A 21,286-nucleotide genomic window follows, 5' to 3' on the forward strand; every position below is an offset into this window, starting at 1 on the left:
TGCTCAAGTCATCCACAGTGTAAGAAGGCCATTCCCCTGCACCCTCCTTCAGTGTTCAGGTCAGGTGTGGTCTGCGTTCTCTGCTGAGTATGGCTCAAGCTCCAAGTCTGACCACAGCAGGAGTCTCCCCCTGGCTCCTAACACTAATGAACCAAGAGCAACAGAGGTTAAAACATTATTTCCTGGCTTTCCTGCCTATAATCTGTGAACAAGGGGAGATGGGCAGCCTTCACAATTTACATGGTTCAAGTAGGATGCCGCATGGGCACGCTTCACAAATTGTATTCTGATGTTAGTGGCAATCCTTCCTTCCAGCCTGAATACTTTGTGAGATAAGAGAAATCTAGCCCAATCCCAAACTGAAAAAAATGGTGACACACACTTATTTCTTTTCTCTTGGTTGTATACTTGTGATATCCCCTCTGCAGATAGTGTGAATTCAAAGTAGTATTACATGACACTTTTTTCTTCTTAAACAAACAAACAAGCAAACAAATGAACAAACGAATAAACATCCCTCATTGCAAATTGTCCCTTTGGAAAACAAAGGCAATACTAACTTCACAAGAGCACAGTTCGTTCATGTCTGCCCAACGCATGATAAATATTAATATGCTGTCAGCTTCAACAGTATACATAATAGGCAGCAAACACAGAACTTCTTTACCAAGAAACAAAAATGTACAATTTAGAAAAGTTTTTTTTCCAAATAAACAAATCTGTAGAGTCTGCCTTCTACCCAAATTGCAAGTCACTGTGGTTTACGCCGGAAACGGGTCTGCTGAGGGCAAAAGTCTACGTCTTACTTCGCAGCAGCAGGCTGGTTACTCTGTGGCTATTTTCGGTTTAGCATTTAGATTTATCATGCCTATTTTTTTCCTCAGAAGCAAGTGCAGAATTTAGGTGAAATTGCTCTTTTTTTTTTTTCCTTCTCAGAGATATAAAGGCTTTTGAAAGATAATCTATTATACAGAACAGAATTTTTGCAAAATAATTGAAAAAATTCAAACCATAGTAAAACAATACTTTGTATAAACACGGATATACATTAAACTATAATACTACAATGTAGTTTGCAAAACAAGTATTCAGATATTCAGATGGCCTTAGACCCTCTTCCTTGCTAATTTATGTAGAAATACATGTAAAAAAAATGACTGAAACCTGCATTGAGTCTCATTTTCTTAAGAAAAAAAACCAAACTTGTACCAGATTTAGCTACCCCATTCTTGTTCTTTTTCTTTTCTGTAAGCTGTTATCTTAAAGTTGTACGGAATCCTACAGACATAGACCAGTTATTTCACATTCAGTTCAACGAAATCTGCCATAAAAAGAACAAATCTTTTCTTATCTTTTCCCCACCCCCTTGTTCTCTTGATATTAAGTAATGGTGAGTCTGACAGAGAGCATCGCGTAGCTTCTATTATAAGTGAACTGTGAATGTCCAGTGACTCAGTATGGCCTGTGAGCCAGTCTTAATGGTGACAGCTGGCCTGGTAATAGCACAGAACTGGGACAACTCCTCTGTGCTGTGGTGCAGCAGGTGGAACTGTTTGGATTTACTAGATTTGATGCTGACTCTGCAAACAGGCCAAAATTATTTTGTGTTGGTCTACTGAACATGTGGCTGGGAACAGAAGTGTCTTCCTTTTCTACAGAGGTTTGCTATCTCCACTGAATGGAAAAAAACCCATAACACTCCAAACAAACCCCAGAAGAGTCCCCTCTCCATGAAGCCATGTTTACTCACAGATCTGTCACGCTTTGATCCAGAGATTCTCCCTCCATCTGACTTTCATTGTGGAGAGAGTCTGATTCCTGCACTTGGCACAGCTCCTCATCAGTGATTATGTCAAATGCTGCATCATCTGGTGCTTTAGAGGCTTCACTTGCAACTGTGCCATAAAAGGATATGAAAATAAACATTATTAGCTGCTTGTTTGGAAAACAAACAAGCGAAATCCTTAAGGGGGAAGACAGGGCTGTTCCTCTGCCTTTACAGAAGCATTAGGTAACTACTAGAACCAACTAAAAATTTCAGGCTGACACTCATTTAATATACAAGCAAATTTCTGTCAATACCAATAAAATTCAAAGATGGGATCAATCCAACCCTAAAAACACTCCATGAACATGCAGGTCCTTGGAGCAGAAGGTGACCATGTGGTTTCTTGGAGAACATCTATGAACACTACTTATTTCTCCACAGCTTCTAAACAATACACTAACCGAAAGCTCTCTCGGATGGTGACACAGGTGATGCCAATGATGCTGGTGATCCTTCCTGGTTGGCACTGGATCCAGAGTCATCGGTACTGTCCACAATGACTCTAGGCTTATTAAAGCAAGCTCTGCAGCAGCGCTCCTTTTTTCCACCAGGCTTTGTCACCATGTAATTGTTGCAGCAGTAGTAGCAGAAAATGCGACCACACATTCTAGAAATGATTAGAAAACAAAGGTGTTAGAAAAGTACCACATAAAGGTGGATCATATCTATGTGACACAGTCTAGGGCTTTGTCATAATGGTTTTGCTCTCTGCAAAAGCATGAAAGCTACATCAGTGTCAGAACTCTTAACACAGACTGCCACTGCTTTCTGAGGTGAAGCAAGTTTTCTTGACAAATAGGATGCAGACATACACATTCAAGACTTTGCTGCCTTACTAAATAGGGAAAACAGAAAAAAAACCCATAAAAATACTAAAAAAAGTAAATATACATTTAAACATCAATACATAAAAAATTAAATACCCACAAATATGCAATACAAATAAACAATACATATATAAAGTATATATGAAGCAAATGTACTTAGTAATATTATACAGGCCAAATCTCATACTCAGAGCAAAGCTCTATTTGATTGGAAGGAGTCTAAGAACACATCTGTATATCTCTACTTAGTAATCACCCACCTCCCCTTCCAAGAGGGAAGAGGAAATAACACTGGACACATACACGTACATTCATCTCTCCTGCACTCTCAACTCTGCAGTCTCTTAGTATTAAACCTGTCAACTATGTTTTAATGAACATGTTAAGATTTTAATGAATAAAAGTGCCCATCAGGGATGACTGTGATTCATGAAGCCTTTGTGGTTTTGATTTTCATAATCATTAAAGTCATTAATAGGTACTGGTGAAAACATAAGCAGGTTTTCCAGATTTTAAGTTGTTACCAGAAATTATTTCACTATTTGTTAATCCACATCAAAAGTTCCCTACATTAATATGCAATTGAAAGTTCCAGTACTACATACTTTAAATGATGAAGCAGGTTGTGAGGAAAAAGAACAGTAAACAGGCAAAATAAATATCTCACTAAGACCCTGAAATGTGCACACTTAAACATATTTGAATAAATCTAGATTGAGTAACTAATAACTCCAAGCAGGCTAACTGTACAGGAAATATTTTCATATTAACTTTTTTTTAAAAGATTACTGTGCTATTGGTAACTATCTCAGAATATATCTAGTGTAAGTAACCAAACTTAAAATTGCATATCATGTTGGATTTGTTCTCGACTACTTCTATCACAACAGCAAAAACACCTTAGTGAATATTATCTACAGCATGCACAGAGCAGTGCATAATAAAGATATTAAAAACACAGTCCTTCAAAGAAACACACTACGTAGGGTGTGATTGTTTCCAGAAATAAGAACTGACAAACTCCCCACACCAGAGTTGCATCCGGATCTTTGCCTTAATACATATCAAGGGACCTTTCCATTAATGTCTCTTATCCCCTTGTGAGCTCACTTGTTCTTTCAGCCTCTACAGTGTCCTGTATCAATGACTTTGCAAGAAGTATTTCATCCATGGAAATGATCTGACTGAACTTTGCTTCTGAACAGCGTAATAGAGTTTGACAAACTGACCTGCAGTGGTGGCGGCGCACCATCCATGAGAACTCTCTCTGGCAGTCCAGGCAATGATTAACCTCTGTGTCCCCCTGCCACCTTTGCTCTGCACTAAGCTTCTGCTGGAACTCCAGAGCATCTGATTTTTGCCACAAAGCGTCCTTATCTCTGCAGAGATAGAGTTAGAAGAAAGAAAAATACAAAGAAATTATCAATGTTGTTTTACTGTTAACCAACCTTAATTTGAATGCTGGTGAAAGCTTTGCAGCTTTGCTGCAACTTCTGAGGAGCTTTCAGGAATAAAGACAGACCAAGAAACCTACCGAAGCTCTTGGAAAGGTGGGGAGAAAAATACATGCCATGCAGAGAACTACATAGTTTTGCAAAACAGACAGCAAACTAAGGAGGTGATAATATTGGGTGCTATGTTTTTGATTGCATTACGGAAATGCAAAATTTCAGCTGCTGCTGAACTTGGCCATTATCTCTGTCTTCAATTCAGGAATACAAGACTGAACTACCTCAGCAGTATCCCTTAAGATTCTAAACTAGGAGTTTAATTTTTGCTTGCTGTTTATTTTTATGCCAACCTGATAAGTTCTATCAAACGTTCTTCAAGGAATTGTTTTGTTCTCGTCAGGTCATCCAGTTCAGCAAATAGCTTCTGGTCACTGATATCTTTGTCTGCTGCCACCTTGCTGAGCTTCTCACTGTAATACAGGACCTTCTCTTTTGCTTCATCAGCTTCTTTTTGGACCCTGATCAAATACAAAGGCAATTAAGAATCGTTTTTAGCTCATGTGCATTCATCCCATGAAAGAAAGAGGTAGTTCCAGTGAAATTGTTCTCAGAGTGCGTATTTTTTTATAGCTATTCAGAATCTCTCCAGCTTTCTGCATCACTGAAACTGCACAAGAATCTGTCACCTGGTGAATACAGTCAGTAATCAGCAATTTTTTGAATGCCTTGCTTATAACAAAGCTTATGATGGTTACCACACTGGGAATAAATTTAGTGCCCTTGGAAACTAGATCACCAGCAGCAGGGGAAAGTCCTATAGCTGCAGGTTGCCCTGCATCTGCAGGTTGCACACAAAAGGGCCATTTAGCACATACTCCTCCACAGCCTTCATGTTCACAAAAGGGAAGGAAATCAGTTTCTCACTATGTTCTTCTAACACAGATGCAATTCAAAAACGGAAGGTTCATAGAATATTTTGGGTTGGAAAGGACCTTAAAGATCATCTAGTTCCAACCCCCCTGCCATGGACAGGGACATCTTCCACTAGACCAGGTTGCTCAAAGCCCTGTCCAACGTGGCCTTAAGACACTTCCAGGTTAAGACACCTCAGTTCACTGCACAGTCACTGGAAAGAAGTATCCCCACTAAGCTTCCAAAAATGTAAGTCTTCGCTTGACAATACAGTAATTTCAGTACTGTGAGTCCTACCAATGGATCACAAATGTTACAGCAACACGACATGAAGGGCTGAGCTAGTCTGAACTCGCTTAGCCAATGCAGACTAATTGAAATATTTTGTCGAGTTAAGATTTTATACTGATAACCTTCAGAAAAGATCAAAAATCATCAGTCTTCCCACAAAGATAATATAAGCACAAAAATGTAAAAATACAAGGCTTTGGTTAACCTGTCAGACTCCGTGTGAGCCCACGCCTCATGAAGAGCTATTTTGGACTGCCAGATAATCTGCACCACATAGGCCCACATTACAGACCTTGGAAACACAGCCCACGTTAGATACTTAAAACTGATAAGAAACCTGACAAAGATATGAAGGATGTGGTCCCATAATTCTTACTGACTCCCTGAAACTTCATGGACAGATGAGAAAAAAATAAACTGTCAAAAAGTGCAAATTTTCCATTCCTTGTGAAAAAAAAAAAAAAAGACCAATATTGGTGTTTTAATTTTGTGACTGACCTATAAGGTAGAAGGAGGTTATAGAAAGTCTTGCAGTTTCATAAAGGAAGACATACAATGAATTTACGTCATCAGCTAAATTAACAATACAGTAAAACCTAAACTTCACATTCATATATGCTGTGCAATTTACATATTTCTCATCTGAGGTGTCAATCTCATATTCCTGGTCAGTGTGCACACACTACTTGCCCTATATAAACTCCATGACATTTGCTACTTAATAAACTACAGCAATTTCCAATATGTTTTGGTTATTGGCCCCTTGCTTGGCTTAAAATTAACAGCTTGTTTAAAGAACCCAAATTCCCACCTTTCCAAGAGTGCTCTCAGAGATGTCACCTCCTCTTCCTTCTGCAGCCGAGCAAATTCCGATTCAGACAGCTGCTCTCTTGCTTCATCCAGCTTTCTAGACAAACTCGTGTTTGCAGCCTAGTGAAATAAATTACTGTATTTCCTTACATATAAAAACAACAGTTTACCAAGCATTGCACAATTACCAAGACAGTTAAACAATGCTTTAAAAGAATCAAAGCCAAACCAACAATTAAGGTATTATTGTATAAGCAGGCACTAATTAGTTGTTTACTAATGACTGATTACTTCTGTCACACTGAATAAGGCATAGATTCTAAAGTAAGACAGTATTAAGCCTGTAATTCTTATTAGTCTATGTCAGTTGAGCTTCTGCCTCTTTATCAAGGAAAATCTCTGAAAGATAATGGCAAAAGAACACACCCTAGAAATTTTTTCACCACCCAAAAGTTTCAAAAGAAAAAAAAAACCAAACTAAAATAAGGAAAATGTTGTTTATTAAAGCTATATGGAACACAAAGGACAATGAACTTCTGTCACAGATAGACTCCAGAGTCCTCAGGGCCAGGTTCAGCAACTTAAACCTTCTTCTTTCTGGATTCCTTACACCTCAGCATAACCCTCCTAACTCAACTGATAAATGCATTGCAAAAATCGTATTTTTATCCAGCTGGGTAATTTCTCAGCCAGATTAATCATCTGATGCAGTGCCTCTTGCAGCCTGCAAACAGTTGGATCCACACGCATGGCTGCCTGCAGTGGGTATGCAGGGCCTAACACAGACACCTTTTAAAATGCCACACCATTTAAGAAGTGTACACATAACTAGGTTTTAGATAAAAGGTGACTAGCTTTAAAAGCAGGACAAATCCTAAATGCTATTGTGCTTTTTTGTAATCTGTTTCAGTGGCTAACTGTTCGGCTACTGAGTATTCTGTCTGCAGCACCTGTATTTATTCGAGGGCATTTCCAGACTCAAAGCCAGTCACCAGAAGTGCTGTCTGCCTTCTCAATTATAATGCTAATGCCTGCTGACACAAACACCTTGTCTTTTAATCAGATCAAGCACCTACTTGTAATGCTGCAATCTCTTCCTCTGCAGCATGCTGTTGTCGCTTCCGCTCCTCAAGTTGCTCCGTTACTTTGCCACACTCTTCACTGACAGCCTAGCAGAGAGATTGAGGCAGGAGTCAGCATTCCTCTAGCAGCCACTCTCTCATCTCTGAAATTCCCAACTGTGAACCCCGAGTGCTCTTACTGCCATGGATGGGATACATGCAGCAACAGTGTCAGGCTCGCTAAAGACATGCCCAACTCATGAACTCAAGTAAACTCCCCTCTGTGGTCAGAGACCGCCTGTGTTTCACTGTTACTTGCTATGGGCTGTTACAGTTCTCAACAAAAAGGCGGCCCAGCTTGTGAATTGCTTTGGCTCAACAGAGTGAGACAGCCCAAATCATACTGAGGTTTAAGAAGCCTTTATGAAAACGAAACACAAATGAATGTACGCTATTTTCCCATGGGATTTCTGGATACCACCAGTGGCATAAGCCTCTGATCAACTGCCAGTCTTAGAGATTATCTCAGAATGGCAAAACAAACACAATAAAACCTTCAGCCTTTAAGTGCACTGTTCCACGCATACAGTGCTGTCTCACATTTTTTCTGGAAGCAAAACTTTTATCTTCTTGGCTGCTACCTTGAGCAGCTGAAAGCAAAAATACATGAGGGAATTATCTGCAAAAGTATCTGGTGTCAGTCTAAGTTTGCTTGAAATCATCACCCTCTTCATTACTGACTGGCTTTTCCTTGTCATACGGCTGCTCCACTGTGCTCAGAGGGCCACACTATACATCTCAAAAAATTCTGAAGGGTTATTTTACCTCAAATAGGTCTAAGTCATGAGTGCAGACATTTTCAGAGTCACAGGCTAAGGGTATTTGCATGCCAGTCTCAGAGCCTGACCAACACAAACCTTAGGATTTCACCTAGTAATTGCTGCAGCAGGCGGTAAAGTGGGGAAAATTTTGCACGGTTCGCTCAGCTATAATAATCACGTTAATTTACCTTGAATTTTGTCTGATAATTTAGAATCTCTGTGCTCATTTGAAATTTTATTGCAGACAGCTCTTCTTGGCTGGTCTCTCGGAAACTCTGTGCCTGTTTCTTTACTGTCTCCAGCTGCAATTGCAGACTTGGGACAGCTGCGACACATATTTGAGCCTCCTCTAATTTCTCTTGCAAGCTCTGGTTCTCCTGTCTGAGATTAGAGACGTCAAGCTTCAGCTTCTCCTGTTGCTCTGCTGTCTGTTCTTCCAGTTCTTTGAGCCTTTCCGTGGCCTGGGCTAACTGCTTTTCTGAATCCACCTTTTCAGAGGTCAAGGTACAAATCTGAATACCGAGTTCAGCCATATCTGTGTTGGTCCTGTGGAGGAGATCTTTGTTTTCTTCATTTTCCATTCTAGCAAGTTCCAAGTACTGCTTAACCCTGGATAGCTCTTCCTTCAGGTTCAGCAAGTTATTTTCCATCTCAGCTTTTTGACGGGCTGCTGTCTCCTGTTCTTTTTTCAGCACTTCCTCTCTTTCTCTACATTGCATCAGCTCTTGCACATGGTTTCTGTTGAGTGACTCACTTTGCTCTTTCAGCTGCTGGACAAGCGCCTTCTGCTCACCCAAGACAGTCTTTGTGATTCCCAGCTCACCTCTTATCTGCTCTCTTTCATCAGTGGTCTGCTGAAGCTTGACTCGCAGGTCGAGGACTTCTGCTTGCAACCTAGACACTTCACTTTGGTTGACCTCCAACTGCTCTTCACTCATGGCCAGTCTGGAGGCCAGCTCTTTTGCCTCACTCTCCAGAGAAGTCACCTGCTGTAGCTGGTGTTTTTCCACTGATTCCTTTTCTGATGTAAGGGATTCAATAAGCTTTGTCTGATGAAGGCATGTCTTTTCAACACCGAGCTTTTCTACCTCAAGAGTCTCTGCTTTTTTCCTATGTCTTTCAGCTTCTGCTCTTAGCTGCTCACACTGGCTCTCCATGCCTTGCAGTTCTGCTTCTTTCTCTGTGAGCTGTGACTGGAGAGACGCTTTGCTTTCTTTCAAGGTGCCTAAGCTTTTTTCCATTTGTAAACTATGCTGTTTGGCACTTTTCAGCTGTCTTTCAAGTGAGGCATAAGACTCCTTGGTGGTCTCTTCTCTTTGCTTTAGTTCTTCATAGTCTGAGTGCAGAGCCTCTAATCTCTCCTCCAGAATTTGGCTTTGCCTCCTGGCATTCTGCAAGTCTTCATCCAGCTGTTTATTCTCACCCCGGAGCTTCTTCTCTTTCTCATCAACTGACACCAGGGCATCATCTATCTCACTCTGAAGCTGCTTCTCCGAGGCTCTCAGCCTGGCCACCTCAGCTTCCAGGGAAGCTTTAGAAGCTTCCACATTTTTCAGTTTCCCTTCCATCTTCTTCTTGGATTGCTGCAAATCTGAATTCTCCACTTTCAGCTTCCTAGTCTCCTCACCCATTTCACTCACTGTCGAGTTTTGCTGCTCCATCTGTTCCTCCAGCTCCTTGACCTTCTGTCCAAGATGCTCTTTCTCAGACAAGAGTTTCCGGTTTTGCTCCTCAAGGCTATGCACAGTCTGACTCACCTTTGTTAAGTGACCCTCCTGTAGTTCAAGTTGCTCTGCTTGCGACTGGGCTTCCTGCTTCAGTGCTCCTTCCCTCCTACCATACTCCTCCTCAAGTTTCTCTTTCTCTTTCCTTGCTTCCTCAAGACTTTTTTCCAGTGACCCCACCTGAGCCAGCAACCCCATTACCTGGGTCTGGAGCTCAGCCATCTCCTTCTCTTTCAGGGTCAGGGCCTTCTGAAGTGCATCCATTTCCTTCGCCATGGTTTCCAGGCTCCCAAGAAGCTTTTCACTCTCTTCTTTGGAGTCAGCAGCAAGGTGATTGTATCTGGATTCCAGTTCCTTCTGTGCCTTCTCCTTCAGCTGCAGCTCCTCCCTTGCTGCTTTCAGCTGAGATGCATGTTCATCACTGAGTCTTTGCATATCTGCCTTTTCCTTTTCTGTCTCCTGAAGCTTCTCTAACAGTGTCCGTATCTGTAGGGCAGAGTCACAGTGGGCTGTGGCTTGCTGGCCCTTTTCCTCCAAGGCAGCATCAACTTTTGCAAGGAGGTTGAGGTTCTTCTGTTCTGCAGAACTCAGCTTGGCTTTGAGCTCGTCGATGCAAAGATCCTTTATGGCAACCAAAGCCCTAGAGGCCTCCAGCTCCTGATTCAACAGCTGCAGTTTTGAGGCACAGTCTTCCTTGCTGGTCACCAGCTGCCCCAGCTTATTTGAGTATTCTTTCTGCTGCTCCACTGCATTCATTTCCAGTGACTGTAGGCACTTCTGCAGGTCATGAACAGTGCTTTGAGTGGTGTGCGAGACCTCACACTGCTTCTGTAACTCTATGATCACTTTTGTCAGCCGGGAGTTCTCCTCACTGTAGTTATTGCTCTTCTCCTTTTCTACCTGTACTTGTTCTTTCTGAAGGCTGACAGCTGCCTGGAGCTCCTGATTTTCCATTTCTAGCTGGCGAATACGATCTTGAAGTTCCCTCTGCCTCAGCTCAGCCTGGTCAAGTTCTACACGCATCTCTTCAAAACCTTCAAGTTGTTCAACATTTAGTGTGTGATTTGCATCAGGGCTGGAAGGAAACTCTTGGGCCTAAATGAAAAGAAGGGGAAAACCAGGAAGTTTAAGAGGAATCACACACGTATTTAAATGCTGTGTTCAAATGAGAGCAAATTCAGGTTTGCAACACATAGTGGTGTTGTATGTTGAATTCTCAGCACTACAAGATATCAGCTTATAGGACAAGAGGTTGGTTTGCACAAAAGATAAACGAAAACATTATCTGTAGGCAGTCTTCTGAATGTATATTTTCCCTCTACAAGATCTGCATGTTCAGTTGAATCAGCAACTAACAAAGAAATCTTTTTATAGTTTACCATTATCAGGATCATGATCACCATAAACCACCAAGCTCTCTGGAACTATGCAATTAATGAAGTATCTACCATGCCACACAAACATTTATTTGTAATTTGCTTACCTGCAAATAATTGCTCACTAAACTGCTCATGCTGGAACTGCGACTTGGGGGCTTCCATAAATAGGCTGAAGATCCAAGTGAGGATAATGTCCTCCTGTTGATCACACAGAGAAACGATATATAAAAGAAGTCTAAGCACATACATACCTATCTTTCTACTCTTGTGTGTAAGATTTACCTAGTTATAACTATTACATATAAAAAGACACAATTGCGCCTGGTGCCTGGGCCAACAACCACTTAAGTTGATGGAAAACAAAATAGGGATATCAAAGGTACCTGTAAAAGACTATGAGCTTGGTACTTGTGAATTTCAATACCCACAAAAACAAATACACCTTTGCTCTAAGAAATTGTGCTGCTGTGTGGTGGCAGCTCAACCAGAGGGTGGCAGCATGCAGCCCTGGAAAACTCTCCCTGATACAAACGGATCAGGTTCAGACCTAATAGTTTTTGTTATTCCCTGCTTTGAGGCGGGATCAGGCTGTAGTGACCATGCATTGTCACCTCTATCATTGCTGCAAGTGAAGGACACTGCCTGGCTATTCTGTCACTACACCTCTCAGCTCTCAAAACAGAAGAAGCTAAGGACACTTCTTGCACATGTGAAGATGAGAATAGTCCAGGATTTGGGCCTAATCTGCAGTTACTGGAAGTACTCCAGAAGCATCAACTCTGGTCTCTGGTATACAGTTTAGTGAAGGAAAAACAGTCCAATTTGGTCACAGACTAATGACACAGACTCTGTAGCAGGTGGGTATTTTACGGTTCTGTTAGCATACAAAATCACAGTGTGTTTCTATCTTACCTGGCAAATGCTGGCCAAGCAGCATCTAAATCATAGCCTCTTGATGCCAAGTCAAACTGAACGTCAGTGAGCTCATAAAGGTGACCCACAATGTCAGAACTCATTTTGGAATTCAGAAATGGACTTCTTGCATAGTACCAGTCACTTGAAAATGAAAAAAGTTAAGTGATACTCATTCATGAGTAAAAAGGAAGAACAATTTCATTTGTGAAATCCCCCCATAACATCATTATTCACTCCACCCCAGAAAAAATATGATATGCCATTCTAAATGCAAACTGAAAACAACCAGACCCAATAACCAACATCTCATCCTTTTGATGTGAATGAAATCAAACAGCTTCAATGAATTCCACAGAAATATCTTTAAAGGTGCCCCTGCACAAAATATATTTTGCTCTACTGCTTGGGCAAAACATGGGCAAGACAACATATTTGCTATTCACTGGATAATCACACAGTAAATACTTAAAACACACACTTAATACATCAAAAATGAGGGACAGAAAGCAGCAACTAGAGTTAAATATTCTGTGCAGATAGCTGGCTTTTTCTAAAAGCCCTCCCAGTGCCCCTTCAATCAACTACAAACTATCTTTGGTGTTCCTTGGACAGTAGCAAGCTGTTCCTCTGTGTGACAACACAGAGATACATGCAAATGCTTTCTGGGGCCTTGCACAACAAATTAATCCTCCCTTATGACATACAGTAGAGAAGATGAAACCCAGGATCTTCAATGCTTGTAAAAATGTCATCATTGAAACTGAGATACAGAAGCATCAGCACCACCCACTCCATGCACATTCAGCTGCAAAAACTTTCAACCTTTACCAGCCTAAGATAGGCATGAACCAGTGACCCAGTCTAAAAGGTCTATTATCCTTCCTATCCTATTACCAGCCCTCTAAGCCAGCTATTTGGAAGGGTTTCAATTTCTTTCAATAGCTACTAAGTGATATTGCTTGATCACACTGAGCAAGCACCCATTAGTTAACATGGTACTTTGCTATTCACCTGGTCACCTTGGTGTTCATAAAGCATTGCTGCAAGGTGTCTGCCAGCCTTTGGTGAACCAGGGAGTAGCGAAGAAAAGCTCTTCCTTTTCCAAGAGATGTTCGTAGCTGGAATGGAGAAACCACAAGAAAAGAAAATTCTGAATATAATTTGTAGAGACATGGCTAGAACAGTCTACACAGTGACAAAACAACAACAACAACAAAAACAGTAACATCAAAATAAATAAAAACAAGAAAAACCCAAACAAAAAAACAAACAAAAAAACAAAACAAAAAACAAAACAAAAACCAATAACAATAAGCCATTAGTTGTAAAGGCAGTAGTAAGAACTGCCACTGAGAGACACCTTCTCCCAACACTGTCATTGGGTGGAATAGTTTTTGAATGACAAATTTGTATCTACAGCTGCCTGCTGTCTAACTTATAAAAGGCATCGCAGAACCAATGAATCATCTAATACACTGCGTATGTGAGTACAGACTATGCTAAGGGTAATTGCCAATATAAAGAAAAATCTCACTATGTCCAGCAAAACCTGAAGTGACTGCTTAGGTTACTTCAGATGTGTTTGGCCACGGCTGGAAGGGCTTTAGGGCAGATCTAGTCAGAGAACAAAGATGTACACATACACAGATATATCCCCTCGACACAGAAACACCAGATGATGCAAAAAGCCTTTCTTAATACTTAGCCATGAAGTTGATAAAAATCTAATTCTTACTTCAGACCAAGAGCAGCTGCATGACCAAAATTAATGTATCTTTTTATGAAGACAGCTGTTAAATCAACATAAGGGGGACCACAAAACTCAACACTGAGGTTTGTTATTGCTACTGACTTGGGGAATTGATGTTTTGTCTTTTACCTCTGAGCTATTTGCTGTCCTGCAAAATACTGAAACACCATGCAGTAGTGTCTCATTTCTCCTTTCCATCAAAATCAATTTAGGAACAGAAAATGAGAGTGATGAGAAGAATTTCTCAGCAGTCAGCCAAACTGCTCATCTAACTAACAAACCAAATATATTAATTATTTTAAAATGAAAGCCAAGGAAAATATTAGAGGGGCTGAGGATCAAGTTAGCAAGTAACTGTAAATTTTGCTTGACAAGTTAGTGTGAAAGAAGGCTCAAAGGCCACACAAGCTTTCTCTCATTCTGATCAATATTCCACTGTGGTTAAGTGAGAGCAACACCTTAACTCTCAGTTGCCTTGGGTTTGCTGTTACTGAGCTTCTGCACCCAGGACACAGGTTCCTCATTTATCTCAGCAAGCCACTACCAACAAAAATGTTCCTTAGAAATGGGTTGAAGAAATGTGGAGCAAAGGAAGCAACACCTTTTCCTGCTTTTTGGTTTGAATTTTATAGGACACAAAGTGTGAAATAACATGGTTTCCAAAGGCTAAGTACTCCAGAAACAGCAAATTTAATTTGCCAACTCAACAATTTCTTGCCCTCATTCACTCTCTATATGCCTGAATATTTCTTCAGGCAGATGCCATCCCTGCCCTATGCACAGATGTTACAGATGTTATTCCTAACTAGACATATATGGTGAACCTCTTAAGAATAGTCAAAGAAAACAGTGGAAGCCATGGGACTAATCCTATCCTTACTTCCACTGCAATTTAAACTGCAATGCCTTTTTAAGCATGGAGATACTAGAACAGATGTATGTGATGAGAAGTAGAGGAAAATATTTACATATATGCAGCTACAAGTAGCCAAAGACTATTTGACTAGGAAACAAAACCATGCCACCTCCTGCTAAAAAGCCCTGCCAGAGTCCAGGGAGGCAGGCAGTGTCTGGTATTGTCAGTGTTTCCATGTTGACTGCAAACACTGTAGCTGAGGTGCGATGTGTGGCTGTAAAGACTTGGAAAAACGTGCATTCAGTGTAATCACCTTTTGAAAGGGAAAGAACCAGAACTCACTGCTCACCTAATGCCACCAAGGGCAAGGGTCTCTGTTTAATTAACAGTCGGACACTTTCCAGGGTTTTCCTATTTGCTTCCTTGTTCCACCTCTCTAGGATATCATAAACCCTAATACTAGAAGCTCTGTAGGCAAAGAAGAGGAGACATTACACTGTTAAATGTTTGACCACTCTTAAAAAGCAACAGCCATTTCTCTTTCCTCCTTGCTTGCTTCCATCTTTCAAAGTCAACAAGTACTATTCAGTGAACAAATAAATGACATTTGGAAACCTTCATGTTCCATCCAGCCAGGTTCAACAACTGGCTGCTGATTTCCACCTCTAATGAAGGGAAACAATCAACATATTTTTCTGTCATCTGTCATTTAATTTCTGGACTTGAGTCTGCCAGCTTAGTTATCTGAAACAGTTGACTGATTTTTATGGTTCATATTCCTAAACTACAAGCTAATAAAGTTAAGTCTTCCACAAGCTAATTTCTATGGCCGTACAGAAACAGAAAATGTCCTTCTTCCAGACAATAATTTCTGATATCATGCTAACCATTAACCAGCCAGAGGTACTGACAAAGGAACAAAAAGCAGAGGAGCCTTTACAAGTAGTAATATGCAGGTGATGCCACAGGCAACTGTTGAAGGCTACAGCACAGTCTCCCTTTGCAGAGAAATCATATTGGCTACTGCTGCTGAGATTTTAAGGGCCAGCAACTACAGTGAGAGGATCTTCCCTGCAGCAGAGGTCACTGTCCTTCTCCTGTCTTCCTGGAAGTAGTGGGAAAGTCAAACCCAATATCCATGGCTCTCTCCTGTTTCCCTTCCCAGCAGTAAAACAAACTGGAGCCCTTCCTTGGCTTGCTCACCTTGAAACAGCAAAATTCAATATTGCCCAAGTTGCTGAGAGAAGAAAGTAAGGTAGGGAACACAGAGCCTGGCTCTGCTAGACTATCACAGCTCCCTCTCAGCTCAAGACAACGTTATCTAGAGCTGCTGTGGAGGAACTGCTAAGAGAATAGGGAAATCTGCTGTAAATGGCAACTTGCTAATACAGGTTAGCACTGCTCACAGAGAACAGCACTGAGCATCAGGACAAGGGTGGCCAGCACCACCACACCACCACCTCTTTTACCCATGAGGGAAGTTCTTCAAATGACTCTAAAGACTCAGGATCAGCACAGAAATCTTCTCACAGCACTTACTTCACCCACTCATTGAGCTGAAGACATAACACGGCTTAGATTAAGCTTTTATTACCATATCTAATAAAAATAAAGTTTTTGTCCTATTCATGACAGCTTACCCGAAGAAACAAATACAACCACCACGAGCCATTACATTGTGCTATTTGACATGGAGGAATAAAGTTGAGACAGAGATGAAACGCTGCTCTTGGTCAGTCCTCCTCAGCTCTACTGACCAGTTGAAAAAGTCTTACGAAATACGAAACATGGTGAATCCTTGTACTCTTAGAGGAAGTCCTCCTGCCTTGAACTGTGCTAGAGGTGGCAGGCTCTACCCTTTACTTCATTTTTCATTCATTTTTAGAGAAAATGGCACTAAGTATATGAAAAGGCAGGGCACAGCTAGAGACAAACAGGACCATTCACTTGTGTAAGTGGTCTCCAAAATACATAAGAGTCAAGCTACCCAATCCTATATAATTTAGTGCCCTTGTAAAAAAAGTAATCTTGCATTTTCATACTTTATATGAGAATTAAAAATGAAAATTCCCAACTTTTTTTTTTCTGTATGTTAAAAACAGTGCATTTTCTTTCTTGCTCTCTGAAAAGACATACCAAAACAAAACCCACATATTATGATGCTTAACTGATATACTTACTTCCGTAATAGACTTGACAAAGCGGATTCCATCATTAGCTCCTTTGACTTTTGCCAGGCAGTCACAGAAATAATCCCAGTAGTCTTTTCTGGTTCCCAGCAATGTGCTTTTTTCTTTCTGGTCAAACTTAAACATGGAAAACAAAAAGTAAAATGAGCAAAAATTAAATATATATGGCTACTTGGAACTCCTTTCATCTCCCAGAAATGTGCTTTCATGACTCCTCTTAGTTTTACTCGTATTCACAAAGGACACATTGCACTGCACTGATGCAATCCAGCAGTTAGAAAAGCTACTTTACAGACAGTAACAGGTAACAATGCTCTAGGTCTAGTTAAAATACCAACATCTACTCAAAACTGCTGCAACAAAGACTTGCAACAGATTCAACAGCTGTTCAGGAACAAAGAAGTAACAACCAGTTGCTGAGAGACCTGCAATCAAGTGTGGCAACAGCACACACGGACACACCAGAAAAACCTGCCCTAGCTACCTCATGTTCAGAGCAGCAATGCAGCAAGGGTATGGATGGCAGCCTGGAGCAGTTAAATCCCAAAGGAGTCTTCAGCTTCTTCTGAAGCCTCTGCAACCCAATTAAAACTCCCTTGCCTAGATAAAGGCTCGATTAGCAAGTCTTTGTTGCAATCAGTGACATGATTACAGTATGTGTAGACAAGACTGTGCAAACTCAACTTCAATTTGCCAAGCAGTGTCTCCTTCTACTTAAATTTTGAGGATGGCCAAAAAGCAGCATTCCAGATTAAAAATCAGCCTTTTGCAGTAAACTTTCCATACAATAAAAATGAATTTCCAAAGTGAAATTTCTAAAAATTCTCTAAATTACCCACGCCACTATATCTGCATCATGCACAGCTTACTAGTGTTTATTTTGCATTAAAATGTTGTCAAGATTTCACTACCACAGTTTTTCCAAGATAATTAAGCTGGATATATCTTTTATAATCAAGCTGAAATGTTTCAGATCAACAGAAAAATGCCTTACATTCTTCAATCGAACTGTCAGCACTGCCTTTTTTTCACATTTATTTACTTTCAATTGAAATAAGTAAAATAAGCAGCACACATTTCCATCCACTTACTGAGGGAAAAAAAAAAAAGAAAAAAGACTCAATTGGATATTTATTATTATCTGGGTTAAGCCCCACATACGGCAGAGGTAATAAGAGAAAACAAGGTCTAACTTTGATTGTGGATTACAAATGACACACATCACTTTTTACCTGTAGAAGGTATTCAAGCTTGTAGGAGAACTTTTGCAAGTTGACACTGTCATCTGTGATCGGTTCCCCTCCTTCTTTAAATTCTTTACTTAGTTCAGTCACAGCATCTTTAAAACAAGACACCAGAATGGTTAACTAATGCAAGAGTATCATAGAAACATAGACTATATAGGACTGGATCCATAAACAACTAAACAAATGGGGTTTTTGCCTGGACATTATGCGTGTGTATTCAGTTTCTTTCAGTTCAAATGTCTTAACAACAGTGCAAAAAGCTTATTGACATACTTGCAATTAAACAACATCTATGAAAAAATGAGAGCTCAAGTATGTACGCTGACTACTTCTTAAAAAGAGCAAAACCTCCTTCTGACACTCAGCAAAAACTGGTAACAGACAATTGTTAACTGATTCTTCAGCAGAGGAAAGAGAAACAAGTTTTTGCAGTCTCATGTGCACATTAAGGTATTCATAGAATCACAGAATGTCCTGAGTTGGAAGGGATCCACAAGGATCATCGAGTCCAACTCCTGTCCCTGCACAGGACAACCCCGCAGTTCACACCATGTGTCTGAGGGTGTTGTCCAGTCTCTTCTTGAACACTGTCAGGCTTGGGGCCGTGACACCTCCCTGGGGAGCCTGTTCAGTGCTCCACCACCCTCAGGGTGAAGAACCTTTTCCTCATGTCCAACCTAAACCTCCCCCAGCACATCTTCCTGCCATTGCCTTGGGTTCTGTCATTGGTCACCAGAGAGAAGAGATCAGTGCCTGCTGCTCCTCATCCCCGTGTGAGGAAGCTGTAGCCACCATGAGGTCTCCCCTTAGTCTTCTCCTCTCCAGGCTGAACAAACCAAGTGACTTTAGCTGCTCCCCATATGGCTTCCTCTCCAAACCCTTCACCAACTTTGTGTCCCTCTTCTGGACACCCTCCAGTAGCTTAATATCTTTTTTATCCTGTGGTGCCCAGAACTGCACACAGTGCTCCATGTGAGGCCCCACCAGTGCAGAGCAGAGTGGGACAATCACCTCCCTCGCCCGGTTGGCAATGCTGTGCTTGCTGCACCCAGGATACAGGTGGTCCTCTTGGCTGCCAGGGACACTGTTGGCTCAAGTTCAACTTGCCGTTGACCAGAACCCCCAGATCCTTCTCCATGGAGCTGCTTTCCAGCATCTCATCCCCCAGTCTGTATATTCAACCAGGGTTGCCGTGTCTCAGGTGCAAAATCCGGCACTTGCTCTTATTGAACTTCATGTGGTTGGTGAGTGCCCAGTTCTTCAGTTTGTTCAGATCCCTCTGCAGGGCCTCTCTGCCCTTAAGAGTGTCAACAGCTCTTCCCAATTATGTGTCATCAGCAAACTTACTAAGTAATCCCTCAAGTCCTGAGTCTAAGTCATTTATAAAGACATTGAAGAGCACTGGCTCTAAGATGGATCCCGGCAGAACCCCACTAGTGACTGGTTGCCAGCCCAACATAACCACATTTACTGGAACCCTTTGAGCCCGACCCGACAGCCAATTGCTCACCCACTGCACTGTGTGTTTACCCAGTTGCATGCTGGACATCTTGTCCAGGAGAATAATGTAAGAGACACTATCAAAGGCTTTACTGAAATCCAAAAAGATCATGTCAACGGGCTTCCCTTGGTCAACTAGGTGGGTAACCTTATCATAGAGTGAAATTAAGTTTGTTAAGCAAGAATCTCCCCTCATGCTGGTTGGGACCAATGACTGCATTGTCCTTCAGATGTTTTTCAATAACTCCCAGAATGATCTTCTTCATGATTTTGCTAGGCACAGAAGTGAGATTGACAGGCCTGTAGTTGCGGAGGTCATCCCTGTTGCCCTTCTTGTAGATTGGGACAATGTTTGCCAGCTTCCAGTCATCTGGCACTTCTCCAGATTCCCAAGAGCATAGACAATTCTTAGAGAGAGGTCTCACTATGACATCAGCCAGCTCTTTAAACACCTTTGGATGAATCCCATCAGGACCCATCGACTTGTAAGGATGTAGCTGGACTAGCAAATCCTGTACAAGTTCCAGATTCATTGGGAGTTTATCATTCTCACAGCCACAGTTTTCTAACACAGGGTTATGGGGGCCCCCAAGTCCATCATCAGTGTTGAAGACTGAGGCAAATAAAGCATTAAACATCTTGGCTTTGTCTATGTCCCTGTAAATAAGGTGACCATGCTCATCAAGTAATGGGCCAATGTTATTTCTAGTTTGCCTTTTGCCATTAATATATTTTTAAAAGCCTTTTTTATTGCCACAGGACAAACAGAGCTCTAACTAGAAAGGACGAAGCATGTAATCTGCTAAAGGGGATCAGTAACACGAGAACAGTCATTCAGTCAGCACATTTATCTTCTCCATGCTTTATTCAGGAAGGTTCAGCTTGTGCTGGTTACAAAACACAAATGGGAAAAATAATTTACACAAAAATAAGCATACAGCAACTCCTCTTCCATAAAACCTACATCTGTAGTGGGTTAGGAAATTCCAAGTCCAAGCAAACTCTGCTGTCTTCCTGGACACTCTGGCCCTAAAAGGCTGCATTTCTCAGCATCAGAAATTCCTGATTTTGAGCTTCCTTTCTGCTTGGTTTTGTACTTCTTTGAGGTGCCTGAGTGAGCCTTAGCTCCCAGTCGCACGCAATACTCTTTGCAAATTAAAGCCTCTTCTTGCTAGCAAGCACATAGATCTCCTTTTTATGTTACAAGAAGACCTAGATTCCCAGCTTTGATGCATATCATACCTTATATTAATATTTAATAAAAATTAGAAGGAAAAATATCTGGATCCTTCTATAGGCAGCTGATTAGAACAGAGACAGAGCAGGGAAACAGTTACGAATCTGCTGCCAATTTTGGCCTGCAATGGAACTTTGGAAAATGAGGTTGGCTACTGCTAGTGGAGGACAAGTCAGAAGTACAGAAAGCATGTTCCACTGTGGTAAGAACAGCAGATCAAATTCTCCAGCACACTTCCTCTGGGTCTCCATTCCCAGTCTAGTTTGCCTTCTTTTTTTTTTCCCTTCCTATATGAGCAGAGACTCCACACCAGCTTCCCATCAAGGGAGCGTCTAAAAATCAGGCCTTCTCCTTATCTCACATGAAGTCTTGTAACAGCATAGCTCTACTTATGTCAACAAAGACCCAGCTTGCACTGCGCACCCTACAGACACATTTTTTTTTAATTGTAAAACTTTTTTGTCATCTTGTATGTTTAAATTTGCAGG

General features: G+C 41.2%; 1 protein-coding gene across 8 annotated transcripts in view; it reads right to left on the minus strand.

Annotated features, from left to right (window-relative positions):
• Positions 1-21,286, minus strand: part of FYCO1 (FYVE and coiled-coil domain autophagy adaptor 1) — a 48,094-nt gene that overhangs the window by 16,459 nt on the left and 10,349 nt on the right. For 7 of the 8 annotated variants that reach the window (XM_082046152.1, XM_082046154.1, XM_082046153.1 and 4 more), the window contains exons 3-14: positions 18,047-18,153; positions 16,806-16,931; positions 13,031-13,137; positions 12,017-12,160; positions 11,209-11,302; positions 8,190-10,820; positions 7,196-7,288; positions 6,121-6,239; positions 4,457-4,624; positions 3,885-4,034; positions 2,230-2,435; positions 1,751-1,895 (exon numbers count right to left, since the gene is read on the minus strand). In XM_082046152.1, coding sequence (XP_081902278.1) covers positions 1,751-1,895; positions 2,230-2,435; positions 3,885-4,034; positions 4,457-4,624; positions 6,121-6,239; positions 7,196-7,288; positions 8,190-10,820; positions 11,209-11,302; positions 12,017-12,160; positions 13,031-13,137; positions 16,806-16,931; positions 18,047-18,153 — 4,090 coding nt within the window. The remainder of the gene's footprint in view (positions 1-1,750; positions 1,896-2,229; positions 2,436-3,884; positions 4,035-4,456; positions 4,625-6,120; positions 6,240-7,195; positions 7,289-8,189; positions 10,821-11,208; positions 11,303-12,016; positions 12,161-13,030; positions 13,138-16,805; positions 16,932-18,046; positions 18,154-21,286) is intronic. The other variant, XM_082046159.1, reaches the window with a different exon arrangement.

The sequence above is a fragment of the Streptopelia decaocto genome, assembly GCF_964273445.1.
Source record: "Streptopelia decaocto genome assembly, chromosome: 2".
Lineage (NCBI taxonomy): Eukaryota > Metazoa > Chordata > Aves > Columbiformes > Columbidae > Streptopelia > Streptopelia decaocto.